This window comes from Eptatretus burgeri, chromosome 11 (genome assembly GCF_056783735.1).
Source record: "Eptatretus burgeri isolate ZD-2024b chromosome 11, Ebu_testis_v1, whole genome shotgun sequence".
NCBI lineage: Eukaryota > Metazoa > Chordata > Myxini > Myxiniformes > Myxinidae > Eptatretus > Eptatretus burgeri.
This window is the reverse complement of record NC_140971.1, coordinates 35,768,412-35,782,343: the sequence shown is the minus strand read 5'-3', so window position 1 is coordinate 35,782,343 and position 13,932 is coordinate 35,768,412. Positions and strand designations below refer to the sequence as shown.

At 43.2% G+C, this 13,932-nt stretch overlaps 1 protein-coding gene across 4 annotated transcripts in view; it reads left to right on the top strand.

The window, feature by feature from the left end:
* LOC147016862 (mucolipin-3-like) overlaps positions 1 to 13,932 on the top strand; it is an 83,566-nt gene that overhangs the window by 40,890 nt on the left and 28,744 nt on the right. For all 4 annotated transcript variants that reach the window (XM_085845979.1, XM_085845980.1, XM_085845978.1 and 1 more), the window contains exons 9-11: positions 6,519 to 6,668; positions 7,378 to 7,479; positions 10,122 to 10,244. In XM_085845979.1, coding sequence (XP_085702105.1) covers positions 6,519 to 6,668; positions 7,378 to 7,479; positions 10,122 to 10,244 — 375 coding nt within the window. The remainder of the gene's footprint in view (positions 1 to 6,518; positions 6,669 to 7,377; positions 7,480 to 10,121; positions 10,245 to 13,932) is intronic.

Below are 13,932 nucleotides of genomic sequence, written 5' to 3'. Positions count from 1 at the left end.
CCAACTTGTGCACCATACAGTTTTCGCTGTTTGCATCAGAGGTGTGTATTGCTTGGGAATGTCCAGTCTCCCCAGTTAGATCACCCTCTCGGCTCTTCACGTGCCATGCTTCCAGTATCGACTTGTGTCATTTGTTGGATGTCGTGTCTAGGACACGGGTCCCATCAAAGTCAAATTTTTGGCCAGATAGCAAGCAATGATATGCTATAGCTGACTGTCACCTTTCCAAGCCTGATTGCCCGATCATGTTCATCTAGCCTTTGTTTTAAATTTCTTCCAGTTTCACTAATGTAGAGAGAATTGGTCACAGTCTCTGCATGACGAATGGTAAACTACTCCAGATTTATCACCAGTTGGTGTAGTGTCCTTTTCGTTTTGAAATATCATTACAGATGGTGCGTAAAGGCTTGTAGGCTCCACCAATCATGCACTGCGTACAATCCTGCCAATCATTTTGGAAAGGCCTGGGTAGTGTGGCAGTACACAGTGCCCAAGCATGTCTGGCTCCTTCCGTTCTCTCCGTTTTGGTTCTTTCAAGCTGGGAGTATCCCTTTGTATCCATTATTGATCAGGACTCCTCTAACTAATCTGATTTCTTTAATTACACAGTCAATGCCCGAGCTGCCAAGGTCTGGGCTTACACTGTTTTAATGGGAGATTGGGTTGCTGGAGTTAAAATCCAGTAATCTGCTGGTGTGGGTTAGTTTCCTGTAAACCGAAGTCTTTATGTAGCCGTTAGGCTTACAATTATCCTCCACATCCAAAAAGGCCGATTTGCTTTCTTTTACAATTTCGATTTGGAGTTTATGCTGGGTAATACCTAGCCAAGTTGCCCCAGAAGGTGGTCTGCCATGTTTGTATTGTCATATCCAGAGGGTTATCCCCTACCTGGACGGATGGCCAAACTATTTCCCTTTGAGGCTAACAGCCGAGTTCGTTGGAGATTATGGAGCATGGGAAAGAAACAGCTACAAGGATGGAGCAGATGGAAGCGCAGCATAAGACAGTTTATCTCAAATCCACGACAGACAGTTACAAGCAACTTGTATAAATACGGGGTTTTATGAAAATAAATCAAACAAGCCAGGAGGCGACGATGGTTCACGGGTATTATTGAACAATGCCACAATAGGTACAATTGAGTTTGGAAGCCCTACCGCAAAAACCTATCTCTTCCGTCAAAATTGACCAAATCAAATCGGATTTTTTATATGTTGTACTTATGGACATTACGCACAGCTTCTAGGAAATGAAATTGCGAGAAAAAAAAATAAAAATAAAAAGTTCAAGTGGGTGTGGGACGCCCCTCATGCAAAAAGACACAACTAGACCATGATATCTAGCTTGTGTCCAAGTTTCATCAAGATCACATCAAACGTCATGGAGCTATGCTCTGGAGAGTCACAAACAGACACACAGACACAACGAAAATAGTCGTCGCTGCTGGCACCCGCGCACCAATATTTACAATGGTGATTCTTCAAAATTAGATAATAATGAAATGCAATGGGAGGTAAAATCGATTTACTTTTGAGGCACCTCCACACAGACTTAATTACAGACAAGGGGACAGAATAAATAAAGAAAAATCCCTCCTTTATTCTGGCACTTACAGTAGCTTCGGATCCGGAAGTGATATTTTATGAGCTATGGGGTCGAGCCACATCCTGCATGGGAAAATGGGCCAAAAATAGCACCTAGCCGATCTCTAGGCTGGAAACGTACAGGAGGAAATTCAGGCTTTGATACTCAATTCCAGGGCTCAGAGACCGCCGTGCAGCTTCTTTTGTCGATCGCCCTCATCGACGACCCTGCTCTCTGCTGAATGGCATGGTCTCTTTCCCCCGATGGCTCAACACGAGGCTTCGAGGCTGGTCCCACTCGATTCAGCCAAAAGTCAATGGCCAGCGTCTTGCTCCTCTACGTGAGCCAATTTGCCTCAGCACGAACATAAAAATTGTGCAGTCTTAACCGTGGTGAGTGGAAGCCAGCCATAATGCTCCCCTCTTTCAACCACCGACCCTGCCTCTCTCGCTCCTGTCTCAAATCCTTGTCCCCCAACATGAGACTCTCTGACTGCTGTTCTCATCCATGTCCTGCTCCGAACCTAACTGTTTTTTCCTCCTCTCTGACATCATGCCCATCAATCATCCATTCCAGGGGCCTGGTTTCGCTAGCAGTCACCCCTGGAGGTGGGGCTTTCTGCCGACTTGGACGTGCAGCTTGGTTGTTCTTTGGACGTGATCCCTTTTTATTGCCGGTCTTGAAATGCAAAAACATAGGAAAAGGTTGCAGGGGGCAATCACATACTGGGAGAACTTTATCCTTTAACCCGACCTAATTTAACACAGCACCACCCCCCCCCCCCCCCCAATGTGGTGACAAGTAACACTTGTTCAGTTTCCCTACTTGATTTACATCGTGATGTCTCCTACACGTCCACGGACCATGCTACACTATACAATCCTAACTTTCCGATGAAATTCGTCCATCTACCCCACAAACGTAACCATGCACAATGGCAAAGGTGTCATCCATGTACTCCTCCAATATCATGCGAGCCAATTCTCATGAGGCTCCAGTATCATGTTCCAGTATCATGCGAGCCAATTCTCATGAGGCTCAATTTTTTTTTTCAAGTTCCTCCATCACCAAATTAGCCACAACAGCAGAGACCGGTGAATGCACAGCTGTGCCAAATATGTCGATGGTGTGCACCATCATCGATGAAGATTGTGCTATTCAGACACATCTCCAGCAGGCTAGCCACATTCTCGGGTGTTAAGGCCCGGTCACACCTTGACGTTTTAGCCAGCGATGGCAACGTATTAAAATGTATCTAAAACGCTGGCTTACGTTGAACTTTTGATGTTTTTTTTTAAAGATTCGGACGTATTCATAGCGACTTGGTCTTATGTATAACGCATTGGTAAGGGACACAGAACGTTTCGTTGTGTTATAGATAACTTATACCAACGAATGCTGAACCTGTTGTCGGCCTACACAACCGATGCCCAACGATAGTCTAACTTAGGCATAGCGCGTTGCACGCATCGCCGACGATGTCGTGACATAGCCTATTAAAAGGCTGACGCACAACGATTCGAATCATAACTGCCGTAGAAATGGAAGTGTCAACATCGCGGTCACACCTTGGCGATCTTGCCAGCGTATGCCGACCTAAGAAAAATGTGTCTAAAACGTTGGGGCACGTCAAATACGGTATGAGTAAGTTTGGTATACGTGAGTACAACGCTAAAGTACGCTATCATACGTCGTAGTAAGTAGAGTACGTCAAGAAATTTTAAACATGTTCAAAATTTTACGACGTACTCGGCGTATGACACACGTTCCGCATGCGATGGGGATAAGTTTTATACACGATATGTGGACGCTTACACGTCCACAAAGGCTACTTGTAAGCTACTCATAAGTCAAAACACGTCGCGGTAATGTCTTTTTTACGCGAAACTTATTTCTAACTTATGTTTGACGTGCTTTAAACCAATTCTTTACGTAGTCCCAACACACATCGACGTATGTAGACGTATTCCAATGACGTCTTCCGGTCGACCAAAAAAAATAAATGAACGTGTTTCTAGCTTACAACTGCCATATCAAGACGTGTTCCCAGTGGTTTTGGGAATTGGTATATAAAAATGCTGCTCATAAAAGGGGAACCCAACAGTGTTTTTGAGTCGATGTCCATGTCAGCAGTATTAGTAGCAGTATTAGTATCAGTATCAGTATTAGTATTAGTATTAGTAGTAGTTTGTTCATGTTGGCAGTAGTAGGTGAGTGTGAGGGGGAGGGTGTGGGTTATGATGGATCGTCCTTGCGTTTAACGATTTAACGATTTAAATGATAAACTCAACGATTTAAATGGCTGCATCTCCACTATTGAAAGTAGACGCTTGCGCTCAACAATTGGATTTTTTTTTACACTCAACTACTTTTAAACGGTACCACTCAACTATTTTCATTGTTTACAATGAACGATTTAAATTGCTGTCACTCGCCTTTGTTTTTTGACACTGGGGTTTTGAAATTTGAAGCGTTTCTTCTGAACGTGTTAAAACGCTCAAACTCGACTATTTTAAATAGACGCTGCCGATGGACAATTGGAATCATAGCCAAGCTAGACATCGAAGTGTGAACATCCTCGTCATGCCGAAGAAAAGTTTGAAGAATGCTGTAAATAAGTGTCCTGGCTGTGGCTGTGGACGCTGACGCAAGGATGATCCATTATACCGACGTCTTTCAGCCTATGAGTAACTTAAAAGTAACGTCTGTCGATGTGTGGCAACGATCGCGTAACGTGCCAACAACACGTTAATCATAGGTTAGAAATAAGTTTCGGGTACGCTAAACATTACCTCGGCGTGTCTCAACTTATGATTAACTTACAAGTAGCATGTGTTGACGTCTGTCAACGATCGCAGACCGTGCATACAACTTGTGGCCAGCGTAGCGGAACGTGTGAGTCATACGCCGGCATACGTCGTGAAATTTCAAGCATGAAAAAATTTGAGGACAACCAAAAAGTACAACGACGTATGGCAGCGTTTTTCAGCGTGCTCTCAATGTTATCAAAACTTACCCATAACGTATTCAACGTGTGCCAGCGTTTTAGAAAAAAAATTCAAAAATCGGCATACGTTTGCTAAAACGTCAAGGTGTGACCAGGCCTTTAGTTGGCTGTTCTGACGAGCCATTTTCCAATTGTTTCAATATTTCAACTGATCGAGTGTGACACGGCAAGATCGACTGGGATTTTGGTGAAAAGTGAAACCACATCGAAAAATACCATGGTCTCATCTTCTTGGATTCTAACTTCTCTTATCCTTTTCACAAATTCACCACTATTCTTGACCGTTTTATCGGCCTTTCCTTCAAGCCTGACAATGATTAAGATGGAGCATCAACGAAGGACACCATGGGTCTCAGAGGGACATTCTTTTTGTGGGTCTTGGGAAGGCCATGGAGTATGGGTACTGAACCGTTGCTGTAGTGAAGCCAATTGTAGTCCTTGTTGCCCAGCCTGCCTGCTCGTTTTAGCATGGACAATCATGTGTTTAAAGTATGTGGATGACGCTTCACCATTGTGCATACAAACATTGTAGAACACCTTCTGGGGCAACTTCCCAATTTAAATTGAAGAAGAAAGCAAATTGGCCTTTTTGGATGTGGAGGTTCACCGGAAGCCTGATGGCTACCTAAAGACTTTTGGTTTACAGGAAACCAACTCACACCAGCAGATTACTGGATTTTAACTCCTGCAACCCAATGTCCCATAAACGCAGTGAAGCACGGATCTTGGTAGCTCGGGTATGCACTGTATCATCATCCAAAGCTGATGCAATTGAAAAAATCAGATTAATTGGAGGAGTCCTGCTCAGAAGTGGGCACAGCAAAGGGATACAGTTACCCACCTTGAAAGAGCCAGACACTCTTGGGCACTGTGTACTGCCATACTACCCTGGCCTTTCCAAAAGTATTGGCAGGATAGTACGCAGTACTTGGCTTGGTGTAGCCGACAAGCCTCCACACACCATCTGTAATGTCATTTCAAAACTAAAGGACACTCAACTGGTGATAAATCTGGAATAGTTTATCATTTATTATGCAGAGACTGTGACCAATTCTACATTGGTGAAACTGCTTGATCATGTTCATCTGGCATTTGTTTTAAATTTCTTCCAATCAGGCTTGGAAAGGCGACAGTCAGCCATAGCACGTCATTGCCTGCAATCTGGTCACAATTTTGACTTTGGGACCGAGACACAATGTCCAAGAAATGACAGGTTTATACTGGAAGCATGGCAAGTGAAGAAGCATAGCAAGTGAAAGCATAGAAGCATAGAAGCATTGTGGTCTAATTGGGGAGACTGTGGACATACCCACACAATACATATCTCTGATGCAAATGGCAAAAACTGCATGGTGCAAACAGCTGGATAAGGTGAGCAACAAACAACAATCAATCCCAAACACCACATCCAAGTATATACAACACCCAACGAAAATCCCCAACAATCACACAACCCTAACCTCATAACGTCCAACCCGGACATGAAACCAGCAATGCTTGTACTCGAGAAACAAAAACAAGCACACACACATGCTTACCTATATACATACACCACCAGATCACATGTAAGTTTAAAAATAAAAAAAATGAGCAGAGCAGAACATCGATGTGATTTGATGTTTATTTTGCTTTTCTAAAAACACTCCTCCATTTGACCTCAAGTGCCAGCATGTGACCGGAAATGAGCGGTCGTATAGGAATAAAAACCGGACACATGCCAAAGCTCGGGGTCTATTGGCCTGAGGAAGCCTGCTGTGAAGTGGGTGAAGCATTGCCTGAGACCGGGTCTGCTCTTGCTTATTGCTCAAATTGGCGAAGTAGATCTCGTTTCCTTTTGGTTGGAAACACCTTCTTATTTAAAAAAAAAAATTATTTCATTTATTCCAGCAGTGAATATTTGTTAACACTGTACAATCTTATTTGCCAGGAGTTTGTTAAATTCTACACCTTTCACTACAACAATCCAGTGAGCTGGGCAGGAAGGATGGAGTTTGTAAATGGCTGGTACATTCTCATCACTATCAGTGATATCTTTACCATCATAGGGTCCATTGTGAAGATTGCAATTGAAAGCAAGGTAAAGGCAGAGAAAACTTTGCAATAGTGATGATTATGAAGATTGTTGTTTTTTTTTTGTTGTTGATTGCTCAACTCTTTTGAAAACCATTTCAAAATAGTATGCCCAACTGCTGTCAAATGTCTCTAATTTTTATTTTATTTGGCTGTAAACATTCACCACTAAAGGTGGATGGAGGTTGTTTTCATCCCTGTCTGTGAAAGAGATATCTCAAAGTTATGGACAGTTTCATATGAAACTTGGACAGGTTGGGTGTGTGACAAGGATGAATCAATTCGATTTTGGTGAAAATCTGGATGTGAGAATCTTGAGAATCAAATGATTCTTTACCAATGAGATGGGGTGAAAAATAACATATATAATATATATATATATATATATATATATATATATATATATATATATATATATATATATATATATATATATATATATATATATATATATATACACACACATTATGATATTTCAAAAAGTTGTGGACGGATTATGACAAAACTTGGTGGGTGACAAGAACAAGCCGATTTGATTTTGTGTAAGGTGTGAATATCAGTGGTATACAAAACATTAAACTGTTCAGCCTGGCAGAGGTATGTGCTCTACTGAGCGCCATTAGAGTTGCTATTGTTTTTTTGTTTTTTTTTTGCAGCAAGTGCAATATCATACATATATGTGTTTGTGTGTGTGTGTGTCCTGTTATGCATTTCAGAGAGCAACATCGTATGATATTTGCAGTATATTCTTGGGAACGTCAACTCTTCTTGTGTGGGTTGGAGTTATCAAGTACATGAGTTACTTTAAAATGTACAATGTAAGTACTGCACAAGCAATCTGTAGGAACTAGCAATAAATATTTCTTCCATGTACTGTTTCTAATATCTGGTGTGATTTTATATATATATATATATATATATATATATATATATATATATATATATATATATATATATATATATATATATATATATTCTTCTTCTTTCGGCTGCTCCCGTTAGGGGTCGCCACAGCGGATCATCCGTATGATCCGCATAGTGATTTGGCACATGTTTTACGCCGGATGCCCTTCCTGACGCAACCCTGGTCGCCTCTTACAACACAGGGATATGGTACACCTATTTAACCGGGGTTTACACCGGCCCAGTACACTGGTACTCATTTCGCCGACCTCGGAAGGATGACAGGCTGAGTCAACCCCCTGGTGTATTAATTCAGTGATCCAACGGGGCTTGAACTCAGGACCTTTTGGATACCAAGCCGCTGCCCCAACCACTGCACCAACACCAGGCGCACATATATATATATATATATATATATATATATATATATATATATATATATATATATATATATATATATATATATATATATATATATATATATATATATATATATATATATATATATATATATATATATATATATATATATATATATATATATATATATATATATATATATATATATATATATATACATATATACATATATAATACATACCCCGAAGAACCATACCGGGCCATCCCATCTTGGTGTACTTTTGAGAAAAAGGGACTCAAAGTTCTCAGTCTCCTGTGTCACAATGAGCTAATGACAAAAAATACCTAAGGATAAATAACGATAAGTAATGCAGAATTTTATCTATACATGATTTAAGCAGGTAGCACATGTCCCACATGGAATCATGGGGAAAATGTGGGATGGCCCATTCAGGCTCTGGCAAGTCAGATGCATATTAACACAGCCAGAGAGGTTTTTTGCTTAAATCCTTATCATAATATATTCTGATGGGTTGGCCCATTTTGGCCCTGAAAGGTATCAGTTTTGTCCACCTGAAGATGTTCGTAACTCAATTTCATAAAAAAGGTGGGATGGCCCGGTATGGTTCTGAGGGGCTCGTGTATGTATATATATATATATATATATATATATATATATATATATATATATATATATATATATATATATATATATATATATATATATATATATATATATATATATATATATATATATATATATACTGTATATACACACTACATGGCCAAAAGTATGCGACACCCCTTCTAATTTGTGGATTTGGCTATTTCAGCCTTACCCATTGCTGACAGGTGTATAAAATCAAGCACACAGCCATGCAATCTCCATAACCAAACATTGGCAGTGGAATGGGCTGTACTAAAGAGTTCAGTGACTTTCTATGTGGCACCGTCATAGGATGCCACCGTTCCAACAAGCCAGTTCGTCAAATTTCTGTCCTGGTCAACTAAGTGCTGTTATTGTGAAGTGGAAACATTGAGCAACAACAGCTCATCTGCGAAGTGGTAGGTCACACAAGCTCACAGAACAGGACCACCGAGTGCTGAAGCACATTTCGCGGAAAAAATCATCCATAGTCGGTTGCAACACTCACTACCGAGTTCCAAACTGACTCTGGAAGCAGTCAGCACAAGCACTCTTCATCAAGAGCTTCATGAAATGGGTTTCCATGGCCGAGCAGCTGCACACAAGTCCAAGATCACCATGCACAATGCCAAGCGTCGGCTGGAGTCGTGTAAAGCTCACCACCATTGGACTCTGCAGCAGTGGAAACGTGTTCTCTGGAATGATGAATCACACTTCACCACCTGGCAGTCCGACGGACAAATCTGGGTTTGGCGAATGCCAAGAAAATGCGACCTGCCTGAATGCATAGTGCCAACTGTAAAGTTTGGTGGAGGAGGAAGAATGGTCTGGGGCTGTTTTTCATGGTTCAGGCTGGGCCCCTTAGTTCCAGTGAAGGGAAAATTTAATGCTACAGCATATAATGATATTCTACATGATACTGTGCTTCCAACTTTGTGGCAACAGTTTGGGGAAGGCTCTTTCCTGTTTCCGCATGACAATGCCCCCGTGCACAAAGCGAGGTCCATACAGAAATGTTTTGTCGAGATCGGTGTGGACTAACTTGATTGGCTTCCACAGAGCTCTGAACTCAATCCCATCAAACACTTTTTGGATGAATTGGAATGCCGACTGCGAGCTAGACCTAATCACCCAACGTTAGTGTCCGACTTCACTCGTGCTCTTGTAGCTGGAAGCAAATTGCCGCAAAAATTTTCCAACATCTTGTGGAAAGCCTTCCCAGAAGAGTGGAGGCTGTTGTAGCAGCAAAGTGGGGACCAACTCCATACCCATGATTTTGGAATGAGATGTTGGACGAACAGCTGTCCACATACTTTTGGCCAAGGTATATGTATGACGTATGTGTATGTATATATAAATATAATTTGTTTGTTTATTATTTAATAAAAGGCTGCTACTCAGCTTTTCCTTTGTGTGTTCTTTGCTTCATGAACCTGCTGAGGTTTGTTGGGTGTGCTTTGCTGTTCCCAGCCTCATTCCACTGAATGTGCTTCTCTGCCTGGTTCAGTATAATGAAATGATGTATTTATTTGCTCTTCTGGATGCATGCAGATCCTTGTGCTTACGATGCGAGCAGCATTACCAAGCGTCATTCGGTTCTGCTGTTGTGCTGGAATGATCTACTTGGGGTATTGCTTTTGTGGCTGGGTGGTGTTGGGCCCATACCATCCGAAAGTAAGATGGATTGCACTGTGTGCTGTCATGTTTTTCTTTTTTTCTCTCATTCTTCATTAATTTTTCATCAACCCATGTAGTTTTATTTCAGTATCGGCATGGAAAATCATTTGTGCTTAATTATATGCCCTGCCATGATATTGATTGTTTCCTGTTTGAGTTTATTTGGCTTTGTGGAGATTGTTGTTGTTTTTGTTTGCTGAGGTGGTGGATATGGTTTTCACGAAGCTTCCCCAGCATCCCAATGTCTCTTCTTCCCCCCTTCCCCAATGCCCTGCCCCCTCCATGCTCACCCCATGCAGGGGCAAATCCAGGAATTGGGTAGGGGGGGGGTTCCAAATAACAGAAAATCTAAGTCGTATGACCCTGATTCCTGTGTGCTAATTAAAGATCTGACAGCCAGCTCTTTTGTTTAAAGACATGCCTGGGCTCTCTTTTGTTTAAAGACATGCCTTGGTTGTTTTTAACATGCATTGCTTAACAGACTGAGCATAAACTGAAATCTTGTTTTTTGTTACTGTGAGTTGTTAGTGGTTTATTGTTTTATTTATTAGGTACTGTATTGATACAGTTTTTCTGGGCTTCTGGCCTTTTTTTGTGGCACACTTTCATGGGAGAAGGAGTTCTGGGTGACCAGGGAACCCCTGGGTTTGCCACTGTAATGGTAAATATTTTTTTTATTGGGAGGGGGGGGGGGTTCCAGGCAACCAGGAAACCCCCCTGGATTTGCCACTGCCATGCCCTGTTCCACATCCTCCTCCTCTCCGCACTCCCCACCTACTCCCCTCTTTCCCATTTCTTGACAACAACTCCTCCTCCCCATCACTAACTCGATGGACTACCAATGTCTGAGGTCTTCATTCCAATTTGACATATATTTCAATCTCATGTACGAGTTCATGCCATAATCTTGATATAATCCATCTTCGTGGTAGAGTGTATGCCCGACGTGTGGTCGTCTTTATTTCCTTTCATGTGGGTATGAGCACCTTTGGATATCTAAATCCACTGTGAGGTGTATACCAAACTCTTTTGTGCGCCCATACAATCCGTGTGTAATTATGTCTGAAATATTATTGTCATCTCTCACAATAAGGTCAAAGCGGCAGACCCCGTTGCTCTTCAAAGTTGCAGGCAGGTTGGCAACCTCTTCTTTGTTTGTTTGTGTTTTTCTTAACCACCTTTCTTCCATTTTTGCTCTCTGCTATTAGTCATTTGACCCTCCCCAGAAATTCCAGGATTCATCGGTTCTTCCGGTTACCCCTTCCTGGTTAAACTTCCAAAATCCAGACTGACTGGACACCTCAACTCCATTGTTTGTAGCTTCTGTCTGTTGAACTGCCTTCCAGAGGCCTGTTTTTTTTTTTTTTTTGTCCCAGTTGCCTGGTCCAAATCCCGATGAACCACGTCAAAGCGGCTACGCCGGTCAACTGATTCTTCCGCTCCGAGCATGGTCCGAGGCCTGTTTGCCACGTTACAGTGCTCAGGATGAAATGTGTGCGACCCATCACCCAAATTAGTGACCCCTGGCGGTGGCTGCTCGGATGCAGGTTTGCACTAATCGCCACTAAAACCCAATCATTCCTTTTACTGACATTTATATCAAATGTGGCTTGCAATCAGACACTAAAGTCACTCTAAGATCAAGTGAATTTATGAAAGTGTATTGGACAGGCAAAGTAAGGGAATACAAAAAGCAGTACAATTATTCATTATAAATAAAACCTTACGTGCCCGATGTAAAATAATAATTATTATTAATAATAACATTTAAATAATAATAAAAAAATATATATATAACAAATAATTGAGGTCAGGTCAAGTATGGGAGCATGTGCCAGAACAGCGCTTCGCTGCGTCCACTTTCCGCCGGTACTCCAGGGGCCTCCGTCTGGCCTTCCCCCAGGCAGATGCCAGGCCCATCCCCATCTCCTTGAGATGCTGGTCAACCTGCTGCAACCATGAGGCACGTGGTCGGCCCATTGGCCTCCTCCACTCACGAGACTCCCTCGCTGAGAGAATCTGGTGAGCAGGATCAGCGTCAGGGAAATGAGCCACATGCCCATACAGCCGTAACTGACACTCACAGACCATGCAGGTAACAAATCTCATCCGAGTCTCTCTCAGCAACAGCTCGTTGGACACAAAATCTGACCAGCGATAGCCAAGGATTCTCCAAAGAGACCCGGTACCAAAGGAATGAAGTCTCCGTCTCAGATCCTTGGTCAGAGTCCAAGTCTCGCATCCATAGAGCAAGACTGGAAGCACCAAGGACCTGAAGGCTCGGACTTTCGTCCTCCCGCACAGGTACCGGCAGCACCACACCCCATGATCCAGTGAATCCATGACTCCCCAGGCCCGACCCAGACATCTATTGACATCTGACTCACAGCCAGCAGAGACATGAATATCACTGCCAAGGTAAGTGAATCTCTCCATGACCTCAACATCCTCACCACAAACAGCCACAGACAGGACAGCAGCATCCAAGATGTCATTGAAAGCCTGGTCTTAGTTTTGACCCAAGATACCCGTAATCCCAGTGGCTCCGACTCCTCATTCAGCACCTCGAGGGCCCCCAAAAGAATATCTAAAGTCTCCGCAAAGATGACTGCATCATCTGCGAAATCAAGGTCCGAGATCTTGACATTCTCAAACGATGCACCGCAGCTTGATCTTTCCGACATCCTCCCTAAAATCCAGTCCATACAAGTGCTGAAAAGTGTGAGGGGCAGTACACACCCCTGACGAACTCCAGTAACAACTGGAAATAAGTCGGAGATGGTACCACCACACTTCACAGCACTCTCAGTACCAGAGTAGAGTTCAGACATCAGATCAATCAGTTTTGGTGGCACCCCACGGAGACCAAGAATCCTCCAAAGGACATCCCGATTCACTGAATCGAACGCTTTACAGAGATCAACATAGGGTGCAAGCAGCCCCTACCAAAACTCGTCTGCGTTCGGTGAGGACACGAAGAGCAAGGATACGGTCAATCATTGACCTCTTTGGTGTAAAGCCTGACTGCTCTGGACGCTGGTGCTCAAGCAGATGGTGGCGAACCCTATCAAGAATTATCCGAGCATAGATCTTGCCCGGCACTGAGAGCAGCTTCACCCCTCGGTAGTTGTTGCAGTCTTGGTGATCACCCTTCCATTTCCAGACTGGGACAACAAGGCCCCTCTTCCAATCAGTTGGGATGATGCCTGTGTTCCAGGCAGAGCACAAAACTGCATGCAATGACATGAGTGCAGCATTTCCACCAGCCTTGAGAAGTTCAGCATGGATGCCACAGATCCCTGGAGCTTTACCCTGTTTAAACCGGTTCACCGCAGTCCGTGTTTCCACAAGCGAAGGTGGACCACAGTTGGAGGGTCAGCAACAGGGATTGTAACACCCTTGACGTCCAACTCGACAGCTGGGGGATCAGCCAAGGTACAACCGCTCAAAGTAACCGGCCCAGCGGGCCTTCACTTCAGACTCCTCTGTCAAGAGCCGACCACTCTCTGCTCTAACTGCAGTGCTCCGAGGGATGGGCTTGAATGAACGCAATGCGCAAATTCCCCTGTAAGCGGGACGAGAATCACCTGTCCACAGGTGATGCTCTACCCCCTCACAGATTCCTCGCACATAGGCCTCCTTGTCCACCCTTGGTGCACGTACAGTTTTACGCCTCAGCTCCCTG